This window comes from Gossypium hirsutum, chromosome D13, assembly GCF_007990345.1.
Source record: "Gossypium hirsutum isolate 1008001.06 chromosome D13, Gossypium_hirsutum_v2.1, whole genome shotgun sequence".
NCBI lineage: Eukaryota > Viridiplantae > Streptophyta > Magnoliopsida > Malvales > Malvaceae > Gossypium > Gossypium hirsutum.
Window position 1 is genome coordinate 46,214,976 of NC_053449.1, and position 26,816 is coordinate 46,241,791.

A 26,816-nucleotide genomic window follows, 5' to 3' on the forward strand; every position below is an offset into this window, starting at 1 on the left:
GGTAAGTTAAGTTAAATTTTCGCACAAACTTACTAAGCACTAGCATGCTTACGTGTTTTCATTTCTTTCCCTATAGATCATCGAACAAGGTCAGATTAGTCAGATCACACCAAAGCTCACATTACCCGTCTTACGGTTTGGTAGACCTTTGTTCATTTTGGCCCAATTATATGTAGCATGTACATAGGTGTGGTTGTGGATATAGATGTAAATCTAGAAATAATTCTTTTGGTTGCTATATGTGATGTTGATTTTGGTTTGATGTATATGAATGTATGTTTGGTACTGTGATTTTGCTATAATTAATTGACTTGAATGGTATCTTGGTACTAAAATGATATGATGGATAGTAATGCTTTGAGATGATGATATGGTGTCTTTGAATGTGTATTTCTTTGAGAACATGAATGGTCCACATAGTTTTGATGTGAAATGGTGCCAACGAGGCATGTTGGTTAGATGACTATAAGGTTGTTATATGCTATGCTTTGGAATGGTTTTTTATAGGTTTGAATACTCATGTATACCATTTGTGCAAATGGTTTGACTTGGCACAAAATAGATACTAAAGGACCACATTTTACCAAAAATAGATTTCTTGTCGTAACATGGGGTTCTTCTCGTCGCAACGTCGGTTGGATAGTTTGTGACGTCCTGACATCAGGTGGACCGACATCGTAACGGTACTCACTACCTTGGTGACGTCTTAACGTGGAAAAAGCCTTGTCACGATGTGGAGTCAACATTTTCAAAACTTTACAATTCGGTCTTAATATGTGTTCAAGTCACCAAAAGAGCTTTCGTAAGCTCGATTTAAGTTCGGGTTTAGTTCTGAATCACATTATAAATGTGTTTAGGTTATAAATGATTTTTTGATTAACATAATTTCTATAATTTCATCGGTAATTGCTCTAGTCATGTTTGTAACATCTCATAGCTCAAGTCCGATGACCGAATGGGGTAAGGGGTGTTAAACATGATCTTTTTCCTAGCTTGTCTGATTAATTTCTACCTACGCGTTGAAAATAAACGCATTAAGCCAGTGAAGCCTTAGTAAGTACAACAAGAATTTAAATCTTTTAATTATTAATAACTAGTATATTCTTAATAAAGATAAACTTACTTCATTTCAAACCTAGTCCCTAATGATTAAATTTTTACCCTTGCAGAACTTACACTACACCAAAACAGGCTTTTAGCGGCACATTTTGCGGCGTTTAGATAGAAAACGCCGCTAAAAAATGAGAAATAACGGCGCTTCATATAAAACGCCACAAAAATATAATTAGTGGTGTTTTTTTTAAAAACGCCGCAAAAATCGAAACCCAACGACGCCGTTTTCTGACTTTTCGTGGGCTTTAGCGGCGTTTTTATGTAAGCGCCGCTAATGTTCTGGGATTTAGCGGCGTTTTGTTTTAAGCGCCGCTAATGTTCTGGGATTTAGCGGCGTTTTTATTTAAGCGCCGCTAATGTTCTGGGATTTAGTGGCGTTTTTAATTAAGCGCCGCTAATGTTCTGGGCTTTAGCGGCGTTTTTATTGATGCACCGCTAATTCGCAGGCCTTTAGCGGCGCTTTTTTAAAAAACGCCGCTAATGCTCTTCATTTAGTGGCATTTTTGGAAAGAGCCGCAAAAAAATTATTTACCTATTTATTATTTAATTGATTTATTTATATTAATTAAAATTAGATGTTTTCATTTAAGTTACCATTAAGCTGTTAAAATCGACGCCGGCCATATGGCTTTCTCAAAACCCTTTAACCCTAAACCCCTAAAAATTTCAAAAAAATATATTAATGTAAAAGCTTATATATGTTTATAAACATGATGTACATGTATATACATAGATATATATATTAATGTAAAAGCTTGTATATGTTTATAAAAAATTGTGGAAGCAGTACTTAATATTGATTATAAATTTTGGGGTTTAGGGTTTAATTGATGGTTTAAGGGCTATAGTATGTAGTTTAAGGGTTTTATAGTTTAAGGTTTAATGTTTACTATAGTATGTAGTTTAAGGGTTTTATAGTTTATGGTTTAGGGTTTGTTATATTGGGTTTGTGATTTAGTGTTTTAAAGTTTGGAGTTTAGTTTTTATAGTCAGAGTCTTAGTGTTTAATTATGGTTTTAAGGGCCGGTTAGGGTATTAGGGTTTAAGGGTTAGGGATTTTGGTAAAAAATATAAAGTTATTTTAGGGTTCAAACAAGCAATAAGATTCTTTTTAATTACTTTTAATTGTAACTTATAATATATATTTATGGTTTAAAGTTTATGGTGTTAGGGTACATTTTGTGTTTAGTATTTTAGGTTCAGTGGTTAATGTTGTTATTTGGATTTAGGGTTTACGATTTAGGGTATGGTTTATGGTATAGTTTTTAATTGTTAGTGTCTTATTGTTTATGGCTGTAACGGTTTAAGGTTTATAAAAAATGACAAAAATTAATTTAATTTTAGTGTTTATGCATTATTGGCGTTTTAGTAAAAAATGGCACAAATATGTCACAGTATGCAAAACGATGACGTATTATTTTGTGTTTCTAGTGGCGTTTATAGAAAACGCCGCAAATTTGTTTCAGAAATGGCAAAACGTTGCGTTTTGATCTGTGTTCTTAGTGGCATTTTCTACAAAACGCCGCAAAATGATAGAAATTAGTGGCGTTTTTTTAAGCTGCGCCACAAAATTTGTGCCTGATACTGCAAAACGGTACGTTTTGATGCAAAATTTTAGTGGCGTTTTTTCGTAAAAAGCCGTTAAAGGACTATGCTTTAGTGGCGCTTTAGCAGAAAACGCCACAAAATAGGTTTTAATAGTTTCTCAAACGGTGCCGTTTGTTCGTATGATTTTAGTGGCGCTTATTAAGAAACGCCACAAAATTTAATTAAAACTAACATAAACGGCATCGTTTTATTAACCCTGAATTTCCTTTAATTTCCCCCATGTCAGATTTCCCCGATTTTGAATGTTCACTGCTTGTTTGAATATATGGAGAATAATTTTAAAAGTTGTTTTGTATTTATATATATATGTATACTTTTATAATATAAAAATGAAATGAATAATAATAATTTAATAGGGATGAATCTAGTTTAAGTTTAAAATGGCATTAATAAGGTAAATTATACAATCGGTAATCCAATTTTTATAAGTTTTCATTTTAATATCTTATTTTATCTTTTTTCAATTTTAGTTTTTATGTTTTGGCTTTAATTTCAATTTTATTTTTTTATGATTCAGAATCAAAAATAAAATCGTTCAGGATCGAATTCAAGTCCTCATGTCTAAAAATTAACCAAAGTCAAGGGAAACCTTGGATTTTACAGGTACAAACTTGGATTTTACAAGGAATTATTTGAATTTCTACAGAAAAACCAATTTATGTACGTATTTTTATAATTTCCCTTTTTTTAGAAATAATTTTATTTTAGTGTTTATTAAAAAAGGCATGTGGAATTGATTTTATTTTAGTGTTGATGCATTAGTGGCGTTTTAGTAAAAAACGCCACAAATATGTCACAGTATGCAAAACGATGACGTTTTAAATTTTGTTACTAGTGGCGTTTATAGAAAACGCCGCAACTTTGTTTCAGAAATGGCTAAACAGTGCGTTTTGATCTGTGTTCTTAGTGGCGTTTTTACCAAACGCCCACAAAAGGATAGAAATTACTGGCTTTTTTTAAATTGCACCGCAAATTTAGGCCTTGATACTGCGGAACGGTACGTTTTGATGCAAAATTTTAGTGGCGTTTTTTGTAAAACACCGTAAAAGGACTATGCTTTAGTGGCGCTTTAGCAGAAAACGCCACAAATAGGTTTTAATAGTTTCCCAAACGGTGCCGTTTTTCTTATGCTTTAGTGGCGCTTTTTAAGAAACGCCACAAAATTTAATTATACTAACCTAAATGTCGTCGTTTTATTAACCCCGAATTCCTTTACTTTGTCCCCCAATTCAAATTTACCCGATCGACAAAATTTCCCCCATTTCCTTTCGCTGTTTCCCCTAAATTTCCCTAGGTTATTCTTCCCCAAATTTTTTTTCCCCAATCCCGAAACTTGCAATCCCATTGTGATCCAAACCCCCAATTCCCCAAATCCCATTATTTCTCATCTGGTTCGTCCATGCTACTTCCATTTTCTCCCAAACCGACACTGTTTCCTTTCAAAATTTAAATCTTCCAATCCGCCGTAAAGCTCGAATCTTTAACCCGAAGGTGTTGGAACTGCGTCGCATACAAGACAGGAACAACGCCGTTACTCTATTTTGGTTCTTGCATTCGACCCCTTGCTTATTCTCGATTTTGGGGTGTAAGTGTTCTTCCTTCTTTTTCCTGGTAGTATAGAATTTTAATTTAATTTTTTGTTGAATTAGTATTATCATTATAATAATCCCTTCTCTGTTATAAATATTGGTTGCAGTTAATTAGTTAAATGTTGTACTTAATTAAATTATTATCTACAACAATCCATTTGTGTAAAAGTTTATTTTTATTGCAATGAAAAATATAGTTCATCTAATATTATAAGTTTAGAGCAGGTTAAGCCGCATATCAATTTTGAGTAAATTTTATCAAAAACCTAATACTTTTACGATTTAAAAATTGAATTGTAATTTGATTTTTTTAAATTTTAAAAACACCTTAGAAACACTTCTAAGCATCTGTGGACAAAAGTCAAACCTCTTATATTTCATTTTCGGTAAAATGACAAGTAAGAAAGGTTCAAGTAAGTTGTAGCATGGTGCCTTGCTTTCTGCTTTAATGTAAATATTTTGCTGATGTTTAAGGAAATTGTTGGTTCTATTTATAAAAAAGAACAGTCAACAGTTACTGCAGGAGTGCGGCTTTGGGTTGGCATAATGATAAACTATGAATTTGGATTCCATCTTTTAAAAACTCCTGTTTATATATTCTAATTGTATTTTGTATTTTGGAAATCGTAAAACTGTTTATTTGTTATTGGTTATTGTTATTTACCATGTGTAGGTCTAAGTATATCATAAAACTAGAGGCATTCGTATGTCTATTTTATATGTTAATGGGAATTATTATTGAAGTTGCAGTTGTTTATGCACCGAACTACCGAAAACAAATACTATTTTCGTTTGACTAAGTTTTATCTTAGTAGTTTTCTACCCTTAGATTTGACTAAGTTTTATCCTCTATAATATTTTTTGTATTCTTGTATATATTCTGACTTGTTAATACTTGTCGGCAGCCCTCTGCTGCATTTAATCAGTTACTGCTTCCTGCTCCTCCTGCAACTATATTGGTTCAACTGAAGCTGGCATTTAATCTTCGAATTGTGGAATGGTAGTGATATTAATAAAGTTTTTATATTTGGTTCAACTGACTTACATAATATTTTCATGTGCTAATCGTATAATCTTACATCTGTTCTAGGTACTATCGAGCACCTGAATTAATATTTGGTGCAACCGAATACACCTGAATTAATATTGCTTGGGCAGGTACACGATTCGTTGCAAAATTTATTTGCTTATTTATATGCATTTTCCCTTTAAATTACTCAACAAATACCATTTTTCTGACTGTAGCCTCTGTTTGCCAGTGAGAGTGGAGTAGTCCAGGGTGTTGAAATTATTAAGGTACCTTTTAGTTCAAAATTCTAATCAATAATAGTTTTATCATGATGATTTCTGAAAATTTAATCTTTTGGGGCTCTGATTATGTATAGATTTAATTGTTGGATTTCCTTTCAATTATTTGGACTAATTGATATGGTGGTATTATGGTGGTGCATGCTGCTACTGCCGCTTCTTTTTTAATATATAATCATTCATCTATTACAAGTCTCTATTTAATTTATTTAAGGAAAGAATGCACATTTATTTAATTCACCCAAATACCATAAATATTTTGGGAAAAAATGTCTCAGATAATGGAGCAAATTTAGACAGTAGTATAATGTGGAATATTTGATTTGATTTTGTATAGATTTTGTATATTAATGTATAAGGACTAATTGATGATACTTTTACTAAAGAAATCTAAATATAATGTTTTCATGTGCCCTGCCATCAGCATTGCCGTTAATTACAGCATCGATTACTGCATAGGATTCGTATGACCCAAATTAAATAAATAATTAAATTACATAATTGTATAAAATTGGGAGTATCCTTTTCTAATCTAATTTCTTTTCACATTTAACTTTCATTCATATCGATTATGATACCCTGTTTAAATCTTCTTCCATTTGTCAACTATTTCATTTCCAAAATCCATTTGTCAACTATTTCATTTCCAAAAATATATTTTGGTTTGTTCTCTTTTATTTTTATTTACCTAATTAAATAAATTTTATTTAAAGTTATATTTTAAATATTTTAATTTATTTTAATCACGAATTTTTTAAAATATTTTTTTAAAGTTCAAATTTCATAACTTACGTATTTTACATAATTTACATAATTCATAATTTACAAAATTTAAATATATAATACTTGGTTCTACATAACTTATTAATATTTATATATAGTTTTAATACATATAATTTTAAAATTATATATCCTACATAATATCCTAACTTACATAGTATCGTACATAATAACTTACAAAAACTTACATGATAACCTACATAATAACTTATATAACAATACATAACCTACATAAATTAAAAAAGTTCTACGCATAACACACAAAAACAATAACTTACATAACTTACATAAATTAAATAACTTACATAAACTTGCATAAATTAAATAACTTGCATAAATTAAATAACTTACATAACTTACATAACCTACATAACTTACATAAATTAAGTAACTTTACGGAACTTACATAACTTACATAACCTACATAACTTACGTAAATTAAGTAACTTACATAACTTACATAAACTTGCATAAATTAAATAACTTGCATAAATTAAATAACTTACATAACCTACATAACTTACATAAATTAAGTAACTTTACGGAACTTACATAACTTACATAACCTACGTAACTTACGTAAATTAAGTAACTTACATAACTTACATAACCTACATTAGAGGTGCTCATGGGCCGGACGGCCCGGCCCGGCCCGATGGCCCGCCCGAAATATGGGAGGGTTTGGGTAAAAATATAGGCCCGAAATATGGGCTTGGGCAAAAAAACAAGGCCCGTTTAGAAAACGGGCCGGGCCTCGGGCACCACTTTTTCGGCCCGGGCCTAATAAATATAGTTATTTTTTTAATTTTAAAATATTTTTTACATACTTTTTAAATTTTTTTTAAATTTTAAAATATTTTTAAAATACTTTTTTTAATTTTTTTTAATTTTTTTTAATTTTAAAATATTTTTAAAATACTTTTTTAATTTTTTTTAATTTTAAAATATTTTTAAAACACTTTTTAAAATTTTTAAAAATTTTTAAAATAAAATGGGCTTATGATTTTTTTCCCGGGCCGGGCCTGGGCAAAATCTTAGGCCCATATTTTGGGCCGGGCCCGGGCCTAGGATCCAGGCCAAAATTTTTTTATGGGCCCGGCACGAACCCGGCCCGGCCCGACCCATGAGCACCTACATAAATAAAATAACTTACATAACTTACATAACCTACATAACTTACATAACTTACATAAACTTGCATAAATTAAATAACTTACATAACTTACATAAACTTGCATAAATTAAATAACTTACATAACTTACATAACGTACATAAATTAAATAACTTACATGACTTACATAAATTAAGTAACTTACATAACTTACATAAACTTGCATAAATTAAATAACTTACATAACTTACATAACCTACATAAATTTCAATGGGTTACATAACTTACATAACCTATATAAATTAAATAACTTACATAACTTACATAAATTAAGTAACTTACCCGTGCAAATTCTTGTCAACGTCAGACTTCAAGAATTAAGAAATGGACCGGTCTTGGATGAATTTGTCAAGGGTTAGCAACGACTATCGAAATGGAGTACAGTATTTTCTAAATTTTGCATTTCAATATGCAAGCCAAGAGAACATGATTCTTTGCCCCTGTAAGAAGTGTGTCAACATAAACTGGCATTATCGTGAGGTTGTATACGAGCATCTAATTGTTGATGGGTTTATTCGGGGTTATAAACAATGGTTATTTCATGGAGAATGTCCGCCTAGTACTTCCTCTTCAAGAATGGATGTGTCTTATTCTGGTACTGCTTACCATCAGTTTGATAGAGGGGATGACATGGAAGGTATGTTGCGGGATGCATTTAATATGCACAATCATGGTGTCCAGTCGTTCCCAGCGGACTTTGTGACTTCCGAGGATTGTAATATTGGGAGAAATGCTTTTACCGAATCGGGAAGTAGTGTACCTCATGAAGAGCCGAATGACGAAGCGGCGAAGTTCTACGCGCTACTTAATGACATGACCGAAGAACTGTATGAGGGATCAAAATTTTCAAAAATGTCTTTCTCTGTTCGTCTTTTTCAGTTAAAATGTTTGGGAGGGTGGACCGGAAACTCGTTGACAATGCTGTTAGAGTTTTTACGAGAAATGTTTCCGTTTGCAAAAATCCCTCAGTCATGCAAAGACATGAAGAAAATGATAAAAGATTTAGGCCTTGGGTACAACAAAATCCATAGTTGCCAAAATGACTGTATGTTGTATTGGGGCGAGAGAAATGACCAACAGTGCTGTCATGTATGCGGCCAATCCCGTTGGATTAGTAGAAACACAGAAGATGGGAAGGACGATGAAAATGGTGCACAGTCGAGAAAGAAGCCAGTCAAGATTTTGCGGTATTTTCCCCTGATACCAAGGCTTCAAAGGTTATTCATGTCGTCCAAGACAGCGGAGTCAATGACGTGGCACCATGATGGACGAACCGATGATGGATTACTAAGGCATCCGGCAGATTCTTTAGCTTGGAAATCATTTGACAATAAATTTCCAGGCTTTGCAAGCGATCCTAGGAGTGTGAGGCTTGGGCTAGCATATGATGGATTTAATCCTTTCAAGATCATGAGCACTGCGTACAGTACTTGGCCAGTAGTGCTTGTTCCTTATAATCTGCCTCCGTGGATTTGCATGAAGCAATCTTCCCTTATCTTATCTATGATTATCCCTGGTGAGAAAGGGCCCGGGAATGATATCGACATTTATTTACAGCCACTTATTGAAGAGTTAAAACAATTATGGGCTGGTGTCGAGACATATGATGTGGTGAGAAAGGAGAACTTTAATTTACGTACGGCTTTGATGTGGACCATTAATGACTTTCCCGCTTATGCCAATTTATCTGGTTGGAGTACCAAGGGTCGTTATGCGTGTCCTTGTTGTGCTGCACAAACATGTTCGCAATGGTTGTACAATGGGAAGAAGTTTTCTTACATGGGGCATCGTCGATGGTTACCGAAAAATCATAGATTTAGATTTCAGAGTTCTGTATTTGACGGCACTGAAGAGTTCAGAGAAGCTCCTTCCTAGACCAGTGGCTTTGAAATCTTGTTCATGTTGGAAGATATGAATTTTATATATGGAAAGATGAACCAACCGCCAAACACACAGAGAAACAGAAGATCAAATGATGAAGCTGATGAAAGCTCTGACGAAGAGGACAATCCCAATGAGGCGGACTTGTGGAAAAAAAGAAGTATTTTTTTTGAGTTGCCTTATTGGGAGCTTCACCTTTTACGACACAATCTTGATGTTATGCACATTGAGAAAAATGTCTGCGAGAACATTGTGGGTACAATTTTGAACGTCGACGAAAAATCAAAAGACAATCTTCAGAGTCGACTTGATTTAGTCCAAATGAGAATCTGACCTGATCTTTATCCCAATCCACTCCCGAATGGGAAATATCGGTTGCCGCCTTCTATTTTTTCAATGTCGAAGACGGAAAAAGACGTGTTTTGCACGGTGTTGAAGGATATAAAGGTTTCAGATGCGTATGCATCAAATATATCTCGATGTGTTAGTGTTAAAGATCGAAGATTATATTCGCTAAAATCACATAACTATCACATCTTGATGCAAGATTTACTGCCAGTTGCTCTACGATGTTGTATGTCGAAGAAGGTAACGTCTTGTATAATTGAACTGTCCAATATAATGAAAGCCATTTGTGGCAAAGTTTTGGATGTTCAAGAACTTCAGAAGGTACAAGATCGAGCTGCTTTGACTTTATGCAACTTGGAGAAAATCTTCCCACCTTCTTTCTTCACTATTATGGTTCACTTGATAATCCATCTCCCGCATGAAGCAATTCTTGGCGGACCCGTTTTCTATCGATGGATGTATACCATAGAAAGGTGTTAATTTATTTTTAAAATTTTTCCTCATTCACCTAAAGTTGTTTTAGTTACAACTTTTGATAATTTATATATTGTTTTTAGGTTCCTATCCAAACTAAAGTCTTATTGCCGCAACAAGCGTTGTCCAGAAGGATCGATTGCTGAAGGCTACTTGGCAGAAGAATGTATGACCTTCTGTTCAAGATATTTGGAAGATGTTGAAACAAGGTTGAACAGACCAAGTAGAAATGCTGGACTCACGGAACATAACTCTGCCGATTCTTATCTGTTCCAAAGTTTTGGAGAACCAATCGGCAAAGTTGATATTGCAGAATTAGATGATTTATCGTGGGTACAAGCATATCGATATGTTCTGTTTCACCATGAATCAATGGAACCATTACGGAAGTAAGTTGTAGAAATTTGATAAATATTCATCAATCCAAAATTGTTTATATTCTAACAAAGTGAACATTTTTAACATAGTGAGTACAAACAAATATTGAGATCTCGTTCGCGCTCCCGAAGAACACAACATCGAGATATCAATAAGTTGTTCACTGAAAGTTTTCATGAATGGTTAAGCCAAACGGTATGTAATTGGAGCTTCATTTAAAAATAATAAAGTTTTCTCATTACATTTTTAATTACTCAGTTTACTTTCCATTCAATAGGTTTGGAGTGGGAAGAATGTGAATGACGAAGTTAAATGGCTTTCCCAAGGTCCAAATCGAGTGGTTAAAAGATATAGTGCGTTCCTCATCAACGGATTCAGATTTCATACAAAATATCGCGAGAGATTGAGGAGAACGCAAAATTGTGGAATAGTTGTTAATTCCTCAATTACAAGTTATGCTAGTGCTAGGGACAATAATCCTGTCCAGGGAAATGTGGAATATTTCGGACTTCTTACTGACATAATTGAGTTAGATTACTACGGCAAATGGAAAGTTGTCTTATTTCGAGGTGATTGGGCCGATGTTAATACTGCTCGTGGAATTAAGCAAGATCAATTTGGTTTTACAATGGTCAACTTCGCTGGACTGATTCACATAGGACAACAACTGATAGATGAGTCGTATGTATTCTCATCTCAAGTCAGACAAGTTTTTTACTCAAAAGATCCAACCAACGAGTGTTGGTACGTTGTACTTCGTAACATCCCTAGAGACTTGTTTGATATGGGCAGTGGAAGTAGAGATAATATCGATGATAGATCAGAAACTGTGCCCTTTCCAGAACAACACTTAAACGAAAATATCCCTAGTACTAGTACGCAATTTCAATGGGTTCGCCAGGATGCAGATGAAGATATTTACGAATAATGATGTAGTAAGAATATACGATTGTTTAATTATATGTATATCATAATTTAAATCTTGGTCTTATTATATATTTCGACTATTTGATATTCGCTGTTACTGTTGTAATTAGTTACTAAGTTTTCAACTATTTTATATGTATTGCAGTTCAAAATGCCCAGAAGAAAAATGCGGAGGTAGGCATTGTTCAAAGTGCTCCAAACTCGGCAGAAATAAATAGTGAAGAACAAACAGGAATTGGATCTTCGAATGTTCCGATTATACCTGAGGATCCTACAGAAGTTCAAAGTAATTTTACATTTAATTTACATACGTGTTGACTTGTAATTGGTTTATTTTTCAAAATCTTATATTATAATATACCATTTTTCAGCTGAAAATGGTAGGATGCGCAGAGGTCGAGGTCGTACGCTACTTAGCGAGTTGTACGAGTTAGATCCAGTCGAGCGTGTCAAAGTATGCAGAAATAGTTTTGGTCAGCCTGTTGGAACAGAAGCTCGACTATTAGCAGGATACATGGGCATTTTAGCACGAAATGCGAATATGTTGCCTATCAACTACGACTCATGGCATCAAATGCCCGATAGTAACAAAAATCAAGCCCTCGATAATATTAAGGTAACAAAACGTTAATGTCATCTGTAATACTTGGGAATTAGTTTCACTTATATTTACTTTCTTAACTTGTGTTCTTTGTAGGCGAGGTTTGCCTTAGAGGTCTCGGATGCCTATGTAAAGAAGGCATTGGGAAAAAGATGGAGAGACCATAAAAGTACTTTAAAGAGAGATTATTATAAGGTAAAAACAACCCTCGATGAGAAATTGCAAAATGTCCCGCCGGGTATGCTGAGGTACCAATGGGAAGATGCGGTTAGATTTTGGCATTCGAAGAAAGGCGAGGTATGATGTACTTCTAAACTCTTGTAATTATTTTGGTTTATTGTATTTACTATTTACGTACTAATAATTTCATAACGTAGGATCGTGAACGGGTTGGAAAAAATAGCAGGGAGAAACAAAAATTCACGCACACAGCCGGGTCGAAAAGTTTTGCTTGTATAGCTGAGGCTGAGGTATTTTTAATTTTTTAATACTGTCAAATATGTGTTACTTTCCATTAAATAATATTTTTACTACTGTATTGTAGGAACGGTCGTCCGGTCAAAAAGTTGGACGCCTTCAACTTTTTGAGATTACACATAAGAAGAAAGATGGATCTCCTATGACTCCTGAAGCTGCAGAAATAATTGTACGTTTACTTAATACGATTTTCTAATAGTTTAATTCATTGCTTGTAATGCTACTATTGTTAACTTGTGTTGCATTTGTTTTTTTAATATATATTGTGTTCCTAAATATGCGATTTATTTATTAGGAGAAACTAAATAATAAAAAGGCAGAGTACGAAGCGATTGCTTCTAGTGATAGTTCTGTTCATCTTGAAGACATTGATAACCGGATTATTACTGAAGTTATGGGTCCTGAAAGGTATGGCCGGGTTCGATTTCAAGGATCTTTTGTTAGCCCAACCCAATATTTTGGATCCAGCTCGCAGCAATACATGCGTTCGGGGAGTCAGGCTCAAGCTGAAGTTCAGAGGTTAAAAGACCAGATGGCTCAGATGCAAGCGACCACAGTTGAGGTTCAAAAGAAATATGAAGAACTCCAGCTACAACTTAGAGCAGATGCGGCAGCGAGAGAAGCAGAGGTTCAAAAGAAATATGAAGAACTCCAGCGACAACATAAAGCTGATGCGGCATCCAGAGAAGCAGAGGCTGCAGCGAGAGAAGCAGAGCAGAACAGAAAGTACGACGAACTCCAACAACAGCTTCAGAGTATGATGAAGATGTTTCAGCACTCCCAACCTCCGTCGTCATAGTGTATTGTATAAATATTTTTATCATTTTGACATTTTTGTGAAAATAATAGAATATTGATATTAATATTATATTATTCGTTTAATTTGAAATATTATATAAATTTATTGCTATTGGCTGGTCTAGATTTAGTTGCTTTTGATTTGTTGCTACAGGAGGGTTGAAAAAAAAATTTGGTATTTTTAAAAAACCCCAAAATTAGTGGCGTTTTTTAAAAAAGCGCCGCTAAAACAACCAAACAAAAAGTGGCGTTTGTGAAAAAGCGCCGCTAAAGAACATTAGCTTTAGCGGTGTTTGTGTTAGAAGCGCCGCTAAAGAACATGTTCTTTAACGGCGTTTGTGTAAAAAGCGCCGCTAAAGAACATGTTCTTTAGCGGCGTTTGTATAAAATGCGCCGCTAAAGCCGCTAAAGAACATGTTCTTTAGCGGCGCTTTTAAAAATAAACGCCGCAAATATTTGTGGCGTTGTCATTAGTGGCAATTTTAGTGGCGCTTTAGGAAGCGCCGCAAATACTTTTAGTGGCGCTAAAAGCGCCGCCAATGGCTTAAAAAAACGCCGCTAAAAATCTGTTTTGGTGTAGTGTTACCTTGACATTTTATCGGTTTCTTAATTCATATTTCATATAGTAGCCCAATGTAGACTAAACTAAACACTTAAGATATACAAAATAAATACAAAAGTGCACTGAGGTGCATTCACATAGCAGTGAGCACCGTAGTGCATTTGCGTAGTAGTGAGCACTGTGGTGCTTAACAGAACAGTAAGCGCGCTAATATTCCTTTATGGCATGTCATCTATATCCTAATAGTTCTAATCTCATCTACATGGGCTTCATTTTTATTGAACCATGGCATTTATTCAATCAAGAAATGTAGTATAACTTTTCAATTCTCACAGTTTGGTCCTTTTCTTCAAAATACAACTTAACTTGTAAATTTACTTCATAATTAATGCACATAACAGCACCACTTTATCATTTTTCTATTTAAGTCCCTTTTTTCAATTTTCAATATAAACATTACAAATTCACAACATAAACTATAATTTAAATCTTTTACATAAATTTTCATTAAGGATTACTATACATATAAAATTTATACTAATAATTAAATTATTCAATTAACATAGTTGATGATTAAACTTTAAGGCAAACAAGGTAAAATTATTTAAGTACTTACAACCAAGGCTTGGATGATGTGTTTTCCTTCTTCTTACTCCTTGATCACTTTTTTTCCTTTGTCTTCAATTTGAGCCTCACATTTCTTGTCTTTTTCTTCAATCTCATATAAAAAAAACATATAATATCTACATGTTAAAACCACAATCAAATAACGTTTATATATTACCTTATTAAAGAAAACATGTATTTCATGAAGATTTCATCATCTCTTACTTTAATCACTTGAAATCAAAATCTAATTCTTATTTTATCTTTCCTTCAACATATCTATGGAGTCTCTTCTCATGGAATTAAGATGACTACTAGTCTTCTCTATTGCATTTTCTAAGAAAACAACAAAGAAATTAAAGGATTTGAGCTTGAAATGACTTAAAAATAGTGGAAGGACCTATTTGGAATAAAAGAAAAGGCTTGGATAGAGAGATTTTGAAGGTGACAGTTTGCATTCCAGATGAATGCTTTTCATATTTCTTCAAATTTCTACAGAATTCCATGAAAATATCTCTTTATTAATCATTAAAATAATAGTTTTGCAAATTGGTCCACCAATGGCAATTTAACACAATTTCATCCCATAATAATTATGTTTCTATAATTATCTCATTTATCTAATTACCATTTTATCCTATATCTTTTCTACAATACAATTTATGAATCATATCTAACTTAAGTAAAATTTCACTTCTGGTCCTTCCTCTTTTCTCACCAATTCCATGTATTTTGTTTCTAACTTTTAAATTCCTACTTTTGCCACAACACTTTCTATTCTTCTACAATTTAGTCAATATCTAAAATTAATTTTCCTCATCTAAAAGCATTTTCTAATTTCCTATTGGCGTTAACTACTTTTTATATTAACACTAAAATTTCCTATATTATTCGTGTCTAAAAATTCTCTAATATTCTTAACCCAGCATAGCACTGTACCTAGTTCTGAGTCATAACGCAGATGTTACTTAGGTGACTAAAGAAGAAATTTACTAATAGTTGGGTCACTACTAATGTAGTTTACCTAATTTAATTAATAAATTGACCCTACTTCAAACCAATCAAACCAATATAAACACAAATATTTTTTTAACAACTTTTAAATACGAAATCTCTTACCTTAGTTCAAATCTATATAATTGAAGTTTTGATTATTATTTTATCTTTCATGTTTCTATCATAAGAAAATAGATACTAAACATGTATTCATATTTACATTATTTAAAACAATTCTTTTGTTTCATCTTTTTCAATTTAAAAAATAAAATATATATTTAAATTTTTTAAAATGAAAATAGAGAATAAAAGCATAAAAGCTTTTTAGAAACCAAATGGGTCTTAATCTAATTAAAATAGTTAAAATATACATAAAATACTTAAATATACATATTAAACCAAATGGTTGTGCTTAATGAGAGAATTTGCTGTTCATATCCCATCTTCACCCACTTACCCTATTCTACATTACCCTCGAACCACTTAAGAAAAAAAAGAAATCAACAACCTCACATGGATGCTTAGATGAGTGGAGAGGATTGGTTCAGAGGTATTCTGATGAGAAAGATCTAATTTTGAGGGCCCATTTTATGTTACAAGAAATGAAGCACCTTGCTCTCACTCTCAAAATGATGAAGAAGCTGTAGAAGGGAAAGTTAGATGGTTTGAAAGTTGTTTTTGAATTGATTTAATTAAAATGATAGGGAGTGGTGAGGAGGAGGAAATTGAATGCGTGTAGGTAGAAAAGAGGTCATTCATTTTCTCTCTTAGTCCTCGCATTTTGCAAATTCAAAGGCCAGGATCTTCTTCAACTCATCTGTTTAGTTCAACCTCTCCTTTTCGCCTATCTCCAATCTTGGACGTTATCATTTAGTAAATTAATTCTCCTACTATTTTCATTTCTTTTTCTTTCTCAATATTGCACTTTCCTATTTTCCAGCTCATACTTAACCATGCCCTTTTCTTCTAACTTACAACATAACTGCAACGGCGCTACATTCTTCTATTTATTTTTATTTTTGGATGTTTATCAATCAATAATGTAAATTCCATTTTGTGTTTTGTATATAGTGACAGGGGAAGTTAGTTTTAAACTCTCAATGAAACATATTATTTTAATCGAAGATTTTGTCTCACATATTTCAAGGAAAGTTTAAAGAGATTCACGGGGTTTAAAGAACGTCTCGATTGATGTAGATATATAACCCACTAACTCACAAAAAAAAAGATGTCAATACTAACAAAAATATTAATTAATGGTACACCAGCACAATATACATAATTAATATTTTAAACCGCTATCAAAAGCTATTTGACTAAGAATGTGTAGAGAGGGCATATTCCAGGCTTATTCCCGATTTGATGAATGTATTGATATGATATTATTATGAATGTATCATGTGGATTGAGCCAGCTGTTTGGAGGTGCCCAAAATACGATGCTCCACTATTTATCAGTTCCAAAATAAATAAATAAAAACTGCCTCTAAGATCCACGACGTACCAGTCATAAGTTTTATAATCGCATGCTATGCCTATGCCATGGGTATCACTTAATACCCACATCCACATGATTTAAGTGGGTTAATAATTGATAACCATTTTCCTTAATCAAAACATCTAATGAATGTAATTTCTCAACTCCAAAAGCACAATTATCTTTTAAAACTTTTCCTACCATTAAATTTATAATTTAATTTATTCATCGTCAGTTTCACTTACAGAAAATATTTTATATATTTTTGAGTTTGTTCTATGGAAAACAATTAATGACTTACAAGTTAATAAAAAAAAATTATCCCTGCAAATTGACTTATCCTTTTAATAAGTATAAGTCATTTTTCGGAAAAGAGTTCCATTATGAGTAATTTTACATAAAAATTAATTTAAATCAAACCTAACATTATTATATTAATAATCAATTTTATTTTTTTAAAATATTATACTGTTCAATATTATAAACATATATATTTAATTATTTACATTTAATAATGTAATTTTATATAAATAATATTATTAATATTATTGGAAAATATTTATATTAGCACTTTAATAATAAATATATATTACAATTTATAAATATTTAATAATATTTTTTTATGGTATAAAATATGAATATTTTAATTATATAAATATTATTACTTGTTTAAATCATGCTTTACTTCATTTATCCCTTCCAACTCTAAGGGGCATTGGGCTGATCTAATCTTATATTACTACCTATAATGTTACATTCCGAAATAAGATTAAGATACTTGGATTCCTAAGTAGTGTCAAGATATTGTAGTATAAGGTCTAATCTCATTACAGCCTCTTTTTTAGGTTATCTAAGATTCAGTGCGGAATTTGAAATTTAAGACAAAATTACTCTTTGTTCTTCTTACATTAGTCAATTTAATCCTTTTTTTACACAAAAAAAAATTAATTGTAATTAAAAACCAAAATCTTTTCACCCTTTGAAAACCAAAATATAATTCATTTTCAATATATTTTTTTAATTAAATATAATTCAATTCGAAAATAGCAAATATATCATAAATAAAATGAATTAAAACTAAGAATTATTTTTAATATAAAAATTAAAAGTTTAAACTTGTCATCAAATATATTGAAATGAATGTTGAAGGTCTTTACCTTCTCTATTGCATTTTTTTTTCAGATCAATAATTATAAATTGGGTGTTGAAGAAAATGTAAATGATTCAGTATAAACTTTGTTAGTTCATAATCAACGTGTTATATAAAAAAAATTGAACTAAAGAAATTACTCGTGCAATGACTGAAGCCTTCTAAAATAATTTCTTCTATTAGTTGTATTTAACATATTTTGAGGGTCATGAGTATTATCTTGTTATATTTAAATCTAATTATTTTAATTTTTTATTTATGTTTAGGGGAGTGTTTATTAATTGGGTTAAGATTTAATACACTACCAATTATACATATTTTTATTGTACAATTAATCTTAAAAATTGTCGCATGTTTTTTTTAAAAATATTTTATTATACCCTTATTAATCTTTTTATCTGAGATTGAAAACTCAACTAGCATAATACCAAATATTTTTCCTTATTAAATGGGCCCATAATTTTTTTAATAACAAAAAGATGACATGCCAAGCAAAAACACCCGTCACTGGTAGTCCGTTGTTGTGTGATTAAATTCAAATGAAAAAATTAAGTGTAATAAAATGAAATTTTTTCAAGTTATTATAATTTTATGAAAAATGGTAGACTAAAATTGTTAAAGAAAATAAAATTTATTTTTAGGTAGAAATAATAAATTCCATCAACCAAACACATGAATCTTACATTCTCATAGAATCCTATTACAAAATGTAATAAAAAATTCGGTAAACCAAATGTACATCATTTGTTGCTATCGACTCTCATATATGTAATATATGTAATATATGTAATTTAAGTTAAATTTTACTCGAAGATTGTTTATTATTAAATTTATATATGATATTAATTATTATAAAATATGATCTTATTATTAAAATATTTTGTAACAAATATCTTTATATTATATTTATTTCACGAAAAATGAATTAAAAAAGGAAAAAAATATTTTACACAAATGATTTAAACTTGAAAAAGAAATTCAACAGTTTATTTTTGGAAAATTGTTTTGATGAGCCTAAAATTAAGGGTAAAGTTTGATGAGGGAGGTTGAGCGGGTGCTTATCATTGGTCTGGACTCTGGAGAAGCTTCCTATACTCTCACCCCGCATCATTAACCAAAAATAAAAAATAAAATTCCCCTGTTGCACTAGTCAAATGTTATGATATTATTATTTCGAATAAAAGATAACGATCGTATTAATAATAAATTGATAGCCATCATCGTGGCTAGTTGGTGAATCTCCCAGGGATCAGGGGCGGCACTAGGGCAAGGCCGCCTTAAATGGTAAATTTTCAGTTCTAATCCCTTTAAAATAATAAAATTATAAAGTTAATGATAAAACTGCATGTTGACCCTCTAAAACTTTATTCCGACGACCAAATGGTTTGAAGAGGAAGCTTCGAAGCTAATTTCCCCAGTGCATATGCAGCCAACATGTTGGTACACTAGTCACAAAAATTTAGCCCTCTTTCGCCTCAGCTCCTCTACGTACTTGGATAAATCACTATCTGCATTCATCAATTTCCAGAATGATTGCATGCAGAGGCATATCCCATTGCTTCAGCCAGTCATATCAACATGTAGAACTGCTGTTACTGCCCCTTAAAGGCTCGAAATTGATTTTTTATATGGTGCAGTGGTTCAGCTTTCCAGACAAAACTCACCATTTATTCTTCCTTGCTATCTACCTCCACTTAATTCAGCTCTCCTGATTTCATATTCATAAAGACTCACCCATTAATAACTTTATTATGATTATATCGATTTTAAGTATAACTCCACATATATTATATTAAGATTATAACAATATATTTTTATAATAATAATAAAACAAAATTTTAATTTTATAATTTATGTTGCTTTCAAAAAAATCAATAAGAATTAAAGCCACTAAGTACAAGAATGTTAGTCTAATTAAAATAAACATAAATTATTTATTTATTAAAAAAAGGAAAACAAAAGAGTATATATGCTTAAAAAAGAAGTAAATTATGTTAAAAGGTATAATTTTTATTAATTTAATAATTAATATAAATATATTTTAAAGGAATCATTGTTGGCTGGTGAATCTGTCAATAACAGAATGGTGAAGCTACGTTTGATTCATGGTATCCTTAATAGTGAATGGAAGGTGCACATTCGCCATGTTCCTAGATCCCAAAACACAGTTGCTGATCATATGACAAGACTTGTGATTTCTGGTCATCCGAGTTTAGTCATTTTTGAAGAACTTCCAATTTCGGTCCAAGGACTTCTATTAACTGATAAAAGGAGCTTTCATAAGTCCTAAGATGTGTGGTTTTTTGTAATCGCTTTATGATGTTATTTTCTACCAAAAAATACATTTTAATTTTTTATAATTGAGAGTAGAGATGGGATTACTAAGTATTGAAACCCAAACTCTCGTACCACACCGCATGTTTTTGCCATTAAGTCAAAAAATTGTTAGCTTCCAATACAATTAATCATTACAAACATTGAACTGAATAACTAAAACAACATCACATTAATTAGCATAAAGATACTTATTTGATTGATTTCAATTAAATTAATAATTAATGAGTTTTGAATTACTGGATTTATCATTTAAAAGAAAATCAAATTCTACCGTTTTAGGCTAGAAACTTTAAGAGGGGCCAACTATAAATTTATCTTATTTTCTATTAGCTACATATAGTAATTAGGATCAATCAGAAATATTACTGTTTTTTATCAGTGACGAAGAAAAAAAAAACCTTTCTTGAAAAATCTTTAGGGGACCAAGTCACCTACCAACACTTTTATATTCTAACCATTTAGCTTATTCTAGACTAATCTCCATTAAGCCCCCACAACCACAAGAAAAGATGATGACTTGAATTAATACATAGGCAATGCCAGATTCACGTTATATATATACTAGTGTGACAATAATGCGGTCCACATGGATGCGCCTACCCATGTTTATATGAATGAGGGGACAATGGTTTTGGTTGTTTCGATGAGAGGATAGGATTTGCTTCATTAACATATATCACTTTTGTTGCACTTCCTTATCTGGAATCCAATTTGAATCTTTTCAGGGACCATTTCTTTCACAACAAATAAACTTATGCTCTTCGACCCATTGTTTTAATTTGGTGAAATTATGCTATTAGATCATGTACTTTGTATAAATTGTAGATTTAGTACTTGTACTTTAACTTAGTCATTTTCAGTCTCTATACTTTTAGAATTTTAAAATTTTAGTTTTGATCAAATGGCAAGTATTAAATTCATTAAGCTGAGTTGTTATTTTTAAAATTTGATGCGTCAAATATATTATTGCACATGTCAACTTGCTATCTTCGCGTATTACTCATAAAAAATAAGTTACTAGATTTAACAACTGTCGTTTCCATTAAGACTAAAATTTCGAAATTCAAAAAATATAGCGAGTTAGAATGATTTAGTTAGAGAATATGAGCTAAATCTCTAAGTTTACGCATTATACAAGATTAATAGTAGAATTTAACCAAATAAATTTAACTTTTATTGTTTGGTCGAGTAAAATTTTTAAAATTCAAAAAATAAAGCTAAAATTGATCAAATTAAAGAATTTAACTTTTTAAATTTCATAATAGAATTTCACTTTTCTTCAAGCAGTTTGGAGCAAGGTGTTGATTCATTTGGTCCTTTTATTGCTCATACACCAATGAATGTAAGCCTTTTCGTTTTGAGGCCTACCACTCAAATCTTATCGCTATCACTGCCTTTTTTATAAGATTAATTATTGTTGTATATATATATGTTGTTACTAAAGACAAAGGGGTCTAACTTTTAAGGAAATAATTAAAAAAACACAGGGGTATACAAAATAATAATCCTTAAACTACATTTATTCAAACCAAGATGAAAAACGCGTTCAAGAGATTTCTAACAATGAAGGCATAGAATACATTTAAAAGAAAGAGAAGAAAAAAAAAAAAAAACCTTCACAAGAAAGGCATGCAATTATTGGCAAGTTGTAATGATTAGACAGATACAGCTAGCTTAAGTTATGCTAACGTAGCAATTGCGGCGGCCGCCTTCTCATTTTGTTTGTGCTCTTCTTCATCCATTGTATCACAAATTGTTCCACCTCTAGTCTCCGGTAATCCCACCAACGGCAGCCCGCAAATTCCTATCACCAACCCGAATACCCCGAACGATATGAAGTTATTTGTCCTCCCAGCGGCCACGAGCAGTGGGCTGAACACCCCCCCAAACACCAGTGCTTGCCTCACCATTGATATTGCCGAGTTCCTCACGCATGTCGGGAACAGCTCTAATGTGTATATCAGTGACATGTTGAAGGCCGAGCAGGCACTGAAGAAGGATATCAGCTCCATTGCTATCTGTAAACTTGGCGACACCTTCCCCACCACCACACACAACACGCTGCACACCCCGCTTAATATTGTGAAACCCAACAATGAGTCTTTCCTTTTCATTTTCCCTATAAGGAAGAATGTAATGAGTGACGCTGGCAACTCGGATAAGGCGTTTAATGTGACGCCCAAATAGAGATTGACGGATAGATTTCCAAGTCCTAATGGCATGCCGTAGTACACCATCCCAATCCCAAAACCTCCCACCATCACGGCCGCTAGCCTTTTTGCCGCCCACCTCTTGTTCAACAGTATCTTGATTGTGGAGTAAATATCTACATTCCATGATTCCTGCTCGATTAGGACATTGGAGAAGCTCATTGTTATGGGACTTTGATTAGCCTGAGCCATGCTCTTGAGTGTTAACACTGCTTCTTCTTTGCGTCCTCGGACGAACAGCCATCTTGGGGACTCATGAACTAAGAAATGAACTAATATACAGTACAAAATTGTTGGAACCGAAATCCACAGATACAGTGTTCTCCATGAAGAACCTCTATTTACGTATGCCATTACCGGCAATGAAAGAAAACCTAAAGTAAAACAAAAGAAACCAACAACGCCGACCTGGCCGCGCCACCGTTTTCCTACTAGCTCGGTTGATAACACGAGGGCACAAGTTCCAACAGTTGCGCGGCCAAACCCGTTAATGAATCTCAGGACAGAATAGATCCAAATATTGGGTGAAAAAACGGTGAAGATTGAAGAAAAAGACATCATGAGACATGAGAATAAAAGCATGTTTTTGCGGCCAAGAGTGGAGTCAGCAAGCGTTGCAAGTGCAAGTCCGCCTGCAAGGCAACCCATGAAGAAAGCAGAAGCAGGGAGGCCAGTGATGAAAGAAGGCGCACATTCCAGGCCCCATTCCGCTATAATTGATGTGTGGGAAGGCCAATCCCAAGACCATGAATTCTTAGGGAGCTCGCAAATGTTGGACAAAGCGTTACAAACAGACTCGTCTCCGCCTTGGGTGCAGTGCCAGGATGGCTCAGCATCAGTGAATACACTGATGAAGGTTTGCTGAGCATCAAAGACCCAAGCAAGAGAGACGAGTATTGCTTGCAAGAATTGCCACCACCCGAAGTCTCCGATACAGCCTTCGATGGTCTCATCGAGGGATCGAGGCGGCCGTTTTGGTTCTGCCGGTTTATCACAGTGAGACAGAAGCGGTGTTGAATCGGCCATACACCGTTCTAAAGTGAGAAGCAAGTGTATCTGTGTATTAGTTTATGATAAGAAGACGTGTGTTGCTTTTAGGATATCTCCCTATTTATATAGAGGCGTACGGGCTGACACTGACAACTTTCAATAAAATATAAAAAGACAGCCTATACTAGGGGGCTGAGGACTGTATGCCACGTCAAGCCACATCAGCTCTTTAGATTAGAGAGAGCATGGGTTAGCATTACATACACGGCGAATAAATTAGGCATCATTTGGTTTACCCATCCTGCAAAAAAAAAGTTACATACAATTAGCGCATATATGATTCATTTACTGATTACATATAATGTCTAATAAATAATTGAGTAGACGATGAAGCAGCAAGAATTTGACATTTACGTAGAGTTGGATTTTATTTCAATTAATTTTGTTGGTAACGATAAAATTGTTTTAAAAATATGATTTAAAGATATATATGCATTAAGTCCATACACTAATTTCCTATACAAACAATAGCAATATAGATTTGGCTTTGGCAGGTTAATTATTGCGGCAATAAATGCTCTAACGCCGTGAATTAAAAGTCACATTCTCACCAGTTTTTGGAATTTTGTTTTGGATCTAGAGAGCTGAGAATATATCACATGTATATCATAACTAATGAAAATATGTAGCTGCTCAATATTACATCTTTCACCTACAAGTTTATAAGTTTTAATGTATCATGTTCCACAAATATATCATCAAGAAGATGTCACTAAAAACCAAAACACAATAGTTATAGATTTATTAAACTTTTAGCGACGGTCAAAAGAGTTACGAACCGTCGCTATAGACTTTTGTCAACGATTACAGCGTCACTAAAGTAGCATATGTTCATATAGGTATATTCCCATTATTACTATACTCATACACATAGTGATAGCCTTATTCATCACTACAGCTATATTGAACATATAATGACAGTATTTACTTCAATGAATGTTCTTGTTAGTATAAAAACACCGACAATTTTCTTGTGTTAGTATAAAGTGAAATTTTGATGATATAATTTAACATATAGGGACAATAAGGCACAATTGTTAATATTATTTTTAATTAATAATATTAATTTATTTATAATTTTAATTCAACATACATACAATAAGAATTATATAGTCAGAACATAATCCAAGGTACAAAACAAAGTCCAAACATAACAATATAAGTCCTATACCGGTGGAACCAACATAATAGTTCATTAGTATTGGGGTAAATAAAATTCTTTTTAAAGTTATGCACATATCGACAATTAAAGTAAAACTATCTATATATAGAAGAATTATATTGACAAAAACTGATTTGTCACTATAATTTCACCTATAGTGACAGTAATTGTGTGTGTCAGCCTAAGTCTAACATATACTGACAAAAAAGTTAATTGTCGATAAAAACCTGGTTGTAGTGACAGATTTTGACTGTCAGCAATAATGAACATATATGGCAATTTGTTGTAGTGGATATACTTGAACATACACTAATTTAGAAATAAAAGATTGAATTGGAAACCCAAACACACTTTTTATGGGAAATACACTAAAGGAAATAAATAAAGACGAAGAAATTTTGAAATGAAATTTAATACTTGAACAATGTCGTAAATTATCTCAATTACGTTTTCGTTTAATGAAAATTTTGGTGAATGGCATAGAGAATGAGGTGTATAGACGATTTATTCTATTGGTATTATTTGATTATGAACATTATTGAACATATAAAGATGTTATTGATTGTTTATATATGTTCTTATTGGTATACATATACCAAAGGTTTTGTTGTGTCGGTATAGAGTGAAATTATAATTATATAATTAAACATCTAGTGATAGCATGAATCGTCAATATAGGGTCCAATTTTTAATATTGAAATTTTAATTAGTAATTATTTAGTTAGTTATAATTTTAATTCAACATACTTTTAGTTATAATTTTAATTCAACATACTTTGTATAAAGTAAAAATATATATTCTAAAAATGATCCAGAGAAAAAATATAGTCCAAACAAAATAAAATAAGATCTATACCAATGATACTAATAAAATAGTTTGTCAGTATATGGACAAATAAAATTCTAAAGTTCTACATATAACGACAGTTAAAAGAAAACCATCGGTATATATAGGAACTATACTGACAAAAATAATCTGTCAGTATAAATTTATCTATATTGACAGTAATTACATGTGTCAGTATAAGTTTGAGATATACTGACAAAATGGTTATCTGTCAATATAAACCTAGTGGTAATAACAATTTGACTATTAGTAAAAGTGAGCACCAATATATACATTGATTTGGAAATGAAAGATCAATTGAAAACCTAAACACACTTTTTATAGTAAGTACACTCATTGTTAACCTACATATGCCAAATTTTATAGAAGGATCTAAAGGCTATGAATGAAAATGAAGAAAGTTTGAAGTGAACTTAAGACTTGAACCAATTTGTAAGTTATCTCAAGTATGTTTTCATTTAATGGAAGTTTGGCTTTATGGAAGAGAGAATGAGGGAAGCTTTTCCATAGATGTTCTTCTCTTTTTTACATGGCTCTTATGGTTAGGTATACCAATGGTTCATTCCATTGTTATAACTTGGTTATTGTATGATCAACTGCATAATTGAACATATAATGGCACTATTAATTGTTGGCAAAGGTTCTTATTAATATAGATATATCGAAAATTTCTTTGTTTCAGTATAAAGTAAAAGTCCAATTATATAACTGAACCTATAGTGAGAATTTGGACCGTATATATGAAGTCCAATTATTAAGTTTGTAGTGTTAATTAATAATATGAATTTATTTATAAATTTAATTTAACTTACGCCATATAGATATAATATAAATCGTCCAAACATAATATAAATAAAAGAATTATAGTCCAAACATAATAATATAAAACCTATACTAACGGTGCTGATAAAATAGTTTGTTGGCATAGACAAATTATTTCTTCTTTTTTTTTAAAGTTCTACATAT

General features: G+C 32.0%; 1 protein-coding gene and 1 long non-coding RNA gene across 2 annotated transcripts; one reads left to right on the forward strand and one right to left on the reverse strand.

Moving 5' to 3' along the window:
• The first annotated feature begins 3,983 nt into the window (after nt 1-3,983).
• LOC107933430 (uncharacterized) lies at nt 3,984-5,683 on the forward strand. The gene is made up of 4 exons (XR_001693624.2): nt 3,984-4,306; nt 5,216-5,310; nt 5,401-5,468; nt 5,556-5,683. It is a non-coding gene; the product is annotated as an uncharacterized lncRNA (long non-coding RNA).
• A 16,390-nt stretch (nt 5,684-22,073) lies between these two features.
• LOC121225085 (organic cation/carnitine transporter 3) lies at nt 22,074-23,913 on the reverse strand. Its single transcript, XM_041108953.1, has one exon. The coding sequence runs from the start codon at nt 23,815-23,817 to the stop codon at nt 22,261-22,263; it is 1,557 nt and encodes a 518-aa protein (XP_040964887.1). The 5' UTR covers nt 23,818-23,913; the 3' UTR covers nt 22,074-22,260.
• Nucleotides 23,914-26,816: the final 2,903 nt, after the last annotated feature.